Source organism: Lissotriton vulgaris, chromosome 7 (genome assembly GCF_964263255.1).
Source record: "Lissotriton vulgaris chromosome 7, aLisVul1.2, whole genome shotgun sequence".
Taxonomy (NCBI): Eukaryota; Metazoa; Chordata; class Amphibia; order Caudata; family Salamandridae; genus Lissotriton; species Lissotriton vulgaris.
In genome coordinates, this window is record NC_141695.1 from 1087317795 (window position 1) to 1087323146 (window position 5352).

At 53.2% G+C, this 5352-nt stretch overlaps 1 protein-coding gene across 1 annotated transcript; it reads left to right on the plus strand.

The window, feature by feature from the left end:
• The first annotated feature begins 700 nt into the window (after positions 1-700).
• Positions 701-5130, plus strand: LOC147702962 (uncharacterized). Its single transcript, XM_086928854.1, has 2 exons — positions 701-971; positions 4415-5130. The coding sequence occupies exons 1-2, from the start codon at positions 701-703 to the stop codon at positions 5062-5064; spliced, it is 921 nt and encodes a 306-aa protein (XP_086784980.1). The 3' UTR covers positions 5065-5130.
• Positions 5131-5352: the final 222 nt, after the last annotated feature.

A 5352-nucleotide genomic window follows, 5' to 3' on the forward strand; every position in this document is an offset into this window, starting at 1 on the left:
CTTTGGCAGATGGGGTCTCTCCATATTTATGGCTTAACGGGCAGTGTTATCTGCTCTCCCCTGCATTGCCGGGGCCTGTTCCTGCCCCCCTCCCTAATGTTGGCACTCCTCCCACGGTTGACGCCGATGCCAGGCACCCCCGTGCCACGCTGACGTCGCCCCCCCACCCTGAGGCCCTGCCCCCGGCCCCTGCTGTGGTGACGGTGGGTGCTGCTCATACCCCGCTGCCCCCCCCGGCTAAGGCTGCTTCAACTGGTGCCCTCGGCTCCCGGCCCCCCCCCACACGTCCTTGACCCCGGGTGGTAAGGGTTTGCTGCGCAAGGGGGCGCCCCCGGCTACTGGTCAGTCACTGTTCCCGGTCCCCAGGGGTCGTCCAGGTGGGCTTCTGGGTGGCCCTGAGGCTGGGTCGGTGGGTGTCACTGCTCTGGCGTCGGGGGGTGATTGCGGTTCCGCTGTGGGGGGCAATGTTTCTGGGGCTGTTTCTTTGTCTGGCTCGAGCGGCCGCAGTTTTCAATCTGCGCCATCGGCTGGGCGGCTGTTGGCTGTCTCTACGGGCCCGGGAACTGTCCACACGGCTGTTTCCAGTGGTGGGCTTACAGGGGGGCTGTCTGGAGCGGACGGCTCTTCTACAGCTTTCAGTGCACATAGCTTTCAAAACATCGACTGGCAATTTTATGATGGGGGTATTGGTGATGGGGCTATGCCCAGTGGTAGTGCTCAAGTTGAATTTTCTGATGAAGCTTTCGGTGGGAGTTTTCATGATGATGAGTTGGAAGAAGGGGAGTTGAGAGACAAGGATGTTGGGCTTTTGGCAGCACGGGCCCAGGGGGGTGGGTTGGGGCAACCCACTGTTTCTCGTGTTTTGCAGGAGTCTCGAGCGGACCATGCAGGTGTACGAGGGGCAGTGTGGTCTGGACCTTCTCAGAGGGATCGTGGGGCTGTCGCACAGCAGTCGGAGCAGTTACCGAGAGGTAAGGATGGGTGGTGGTCTGTGTGGCAACCTAGGGAGAGTCTCCCTGTTAAAAGTACAAGATCTATTGGTACGGGTGATGGGGTTGTGGTTGAGCGAGTCGCTCTGGCACCGAGGCTTGAGCGGCCTGTACTTTCGAATGTTTCTAATGTGCAAGTTGCAAATGAAGTTTCTACAGCGGGGGTGGGCGGGGTGGATGCCACACGTGTCACGGAGGATAGTATCCTACCGAAAAAGTTGCCTTATTCTGGGGTGGGAATGCCTTTGGGGTCTCATTTATCTGAAAAAACGAAGAATTTGATATGGTCTGGGGCATTTGTGGATGTTTTTCGGCTTCTCCATAGGGATGTTCAGGCAAAAGAAGGGTCAAAGGAGGAGGAATTAGAATTGGCTCGGAGGCCTCGTGTTCCGAAGTCCATAGAGAACTGGACTTCGGCCTTTCTTATTTATGCCAGAGTTTATTGTCAACGTCATCCTGAGAAAGCAATAGACATGTTTAAATATGCTGATGTTATACGCAAGGCTCACAGTTATTTTGGCGGCTTTGCTTGGTTGTCCTATGATGACGAATTCAGGGCGCGCATGAGCGCTTTCCCTGAGCGTTCGTGGGGTGAGGTTGATTCCGAGTTATGGTTGCAATGGATGGCATCGGCAAACCCCCCTGCTACGACTCACACAGCTAGCGGGCAGCCCGTGTACTATCGGCCCTTTTCAGCTCGCCCCGCTCAGTCTGGGGCGGGGGTTTGGGGCAGAGGTCAGTCAGCCGCCTCTGGCACATGCTGGCATTTTAACAGGGGTTCCTGTAACAGACCTGCTTGCAGGTACAAACACGAGTGTTCGCAGTGTGGAGGGAAGCATGCCCTCACCCAGTGTTTTCCCGGTCAGCGATTGGGTGAGCAAGGACGCGCTTCAGGGGGTAGGGGGCAGCAACAACAGTCTGTTTACAAGGGCCCCTACTCCTATTAGGCAGGAGGTTCTCGATCTCTGGCTGGTGGATTATCCAGATTTTGAGGCCGCTAAGATTTTGTCTTGGGGTTTCAAAATTGGGTTCAGGATTGGGTATCAGGGACCCAGGGTGGGCAGGTGGTCGGACAATTTGAAGTCTGCGAAGGAGAGTCCCCATGTTGTGCGGAAGAAGCTGGATGCTGAGCTTGCGGCTGGTAGGATTGCTGGTCCTTTTGTGAATTGTCCTCTGCCTGACCTGATTGTATCGCCCCTGGGTGTGGTGCCTAAGAAGGCGGAAGGGGAGTTTCGTCTTATCCATCACCTGTCCTGGCCAGAGGGTTCATCAATTAATGACTTTATTGATCCAGCTGACTCAACTGTCAATTATGCTTCGGTGGACGATGCCTTACGGCTCGTGCGCACGGCTGGTGTTGGGGCTTTGCTGGCGAAGAGCGACATTCAGTCGGCTTTCCGGCTATTGCCCATTCACCCTTGGGATTTCAGTCTGTTGGGAATGCATTTTGATGGTAGTTTCTACGTGGATAGGGTGTTGCCCATGGGCTGTTCAGTGTCATGCTCCCTTTTTGAAACTTTCAGTACCTTCCTGCAGTGGCGATTCACTTTTGTTAGTGGCCATGTATTGGTCTGTCATTACCTTGATGATTTTCTTTTCATTGGGGAAGGTCGATCTGGGCAGTGTCAGTCGGCCTTGAACATCTTTCAGGATCTAGCGGAGGAATTGGGGGTTCCATTGGCGCCGGACAAGACAGAGGGTCCCTGTACGTCCCTGACTTTCTTGGGGATTGAAATTGATACTCTGTCTATGGTGGCGAGATTGCCTGTGGCTAAAGTGAAGGAAATGTCTGCTTTCATACATCTGGTGCTGGGGGAGCGGAAAGTTGTTTTGAAAACTGTTCAGAAGTTGTTGGGTTACCTCAATTTTGCTTGCCGGGTTGTTCGGGCGGGCAGGACATTCTGCAGACGTTTGGGTTTGTCCATGTCCGGAGCACGCCTTCCCCATCATAGGGTGCGCATTACCACCGCTGTGCGTGCCGATTTGACCGTCTGGCTTCGTTTCTTACAAGAGTTTAATGGCGTGTCCTTGTTTTTTGCGGATGAGGACATGGTATGGCAAGTACAGTTGTTCACTGACGCGTCAGGGGCTCACGGCTTCGGAATATTTTGGGAAGGTCGATGGTGCGCGGCCGGCTGGCCGGCACACTGGAAGGATCAGGGTCGCAGCATAGCGTTTCTGGAGCTCTTCCCGCTGCTGGTTGCTCTGCATCTATGGGGGGATGAGTTTTAGAATCGCTCAGTCTTGTTTCACGTGGACAATCTGGCAGTCGTGCACCTTGTCAATCACCAAAAGGCTCGTGATTTGCGGGTTTTGCGGCTCCTGCGCGCATTCATGCTGCGGTGTCTGCAATTAAATATTGTCTTTAAAGCACAGCATGTTCCTGGTACTTCTAATTGCATCGCTGATTCTTTGTCTCGCTTTCAGTGGTCCGAGTTCCGCAAGTTAGCTCCTGGGGCGGACCTGGAACCAACAGCGATCCCACAGTACGTATGGGACCTGGGGGATTGAGGGTTCACCACTTGGTAGAAAATTCAGTGGCTGAATCCACCAGGCGGGGTTATGTGAAAGCCTGGAATGAGTTTCTGCAGTTTGGTAAGGATTCGATGGGGCCGATTGGGGCGGGTTGGTCTGATGAACAATGCGTCTTGCAGTTTGTTTTACATCTGGCGGACAAAGGCTTATCGCCCACTACCATTTCTGGCAAATTGGCTGGGGTTTCTTTTTATGGGCAGCTTTGGTGGGGGAGGGATCCGGTTGGGGGGTGTTGGTTCGTAAAGTGTTGAAAGGTTTGGCCAGGCTCCGGGCTGGTGGTCAGCAGCTCCGGCAGCCAGTGACTTTTGAGTTGCTCCAGTTGCTGTTGCCGGAATTGGAGGTGTGTTGTTATGATGCTTGGGAGTGTGCCAAATTTCGTTTGTGTTTTGTTTGGTTGTTCTTTGGGGCATTTCGGGCATCAGAGTTGCTGGGGTTGCGGGGCAGGGTAGGTATGACCAGCAATGAGGTGGTGTTGGAAAGTGACAGAGTGCGGCTGTGGCTGCGGGCATCAAAAACCGACCAGATGGGGAGGGGTAAGTGGGTGTTCCTTGGTAGGAGTGGTGTCTCTGCATGTTGCCCGGTTGGGGAATGGGAAGTGTTTGTGTCCTCTCCGCATTTTCTCCAGGGGTCCATATTCTGTCATGCGGATGGTAGTCCCATAGTTGCATTTCAATTGTTGGCTGTATTGCGCAAGGTTTTGTTGCGCTTGGGGAAGGATCCTGTTCAATTTGGTACTCATTCTTTCCGAATTGGTGCGGCGACGGAGGCCGCTCGGTTGGGGTGGGACTGGTCCCAGATCCGACGCATTGGTCGTTGGCGTTCCAAGTGCTGTGAAAAGTATGTGAGGAAATAGTGCATTTTGGCTTGTCTAACATTTCTTTCTCTCCTAGGTCCCTGGCCATCAGTCGCCGGATGCAAACGAAGGGTGTGGATACTGGGGCACTCTTTTATTAAAAGAGCAGCTTTAGCCGCTGCCAGTCAGCTCTGTGGGAGATCACTTGGTCTGAGCGTTATGACACACGAAGTCTCCTGGCATGGAACAGGGGGAATGCGCTGGGGTGGGCTTTTTCCCGCCTTGGCTGCTTTGGTTTCACAGTGTTTGGGGGGCCCTCCGGATCTCCTGGTGCTACACTTGGGAGAGAATGACTTGGTTTCTCTCTCTGGGTTGACCTTGTTAAAATTAATGAAGCAGGACCTGGAAATCATCAGAACTACATGGGTGAGCACCATGCTTATATGGACTGAGTTTGTGCCTCGTTTGCAATGGCGTGGGGCGAGGAACCATTCTGCCCTGGAAAAGGCTAGAAGGAAAGTGAACAGGACAATGCGCCTTTTTTGTCAACATTGGGGTATCTACAGTTTGGACCATTATCATTTAAAAGTCTCTGAACATCATTTATTTTGTGAGGACGGTGTGCATCTCTCAGCTTTGGGCCTCTCTTTTTACCTCCTTGAACTCAGGGACTTGATTAGCAAGGTTCTTCAGGTACAGTTGTGGTGTGCTCCTTCCTTTCCTTTAGGTGGGGCAGGAAAACGCTAAAGGTTTTCCTGGGTGGCGGGTTTTTGTTAGTGGGGGTGGGCAGCCTGGAGCGGGTTGGCCATCCTGAAGGGTAGCGTTGGGTAGGCTAGGGGTAGTAGGCAGGAGTTTGTTCGGGGTTTTGGGATTTAGGTTTCGTAGGCTCACTGTAGAGTTGGATTATGTAAATAAATAAATAATGGATGTGTTTATGAAATTGATGATGCACCTGTCCTAAAATAAAAGTGGCCTTTCTTGCTCTTAAAAGAAGGTGTGGACAATGATTTCTTGCGCGAGGGGGGGCCCAGGGAG

What these genes read in the sequence shown, in the direction of transcription:
- LOC147702962 (XM_086928854.1), top strand. Translation starts at nt 701, where the DNA reads ATGCCCAGTGGTAGTGCTCAAGTTGAATTTTCTGATGAAGCTTTCGGT. An exon ending in GTCGGAGCAGTTACCGAGAG is followed by an intron (nt 972 to 4,414) that starts GTAAGGATGGGT and finishes TTTCTCTCCTAG; the next exon opens with GTCCCTGGCCATCAGTCGCC.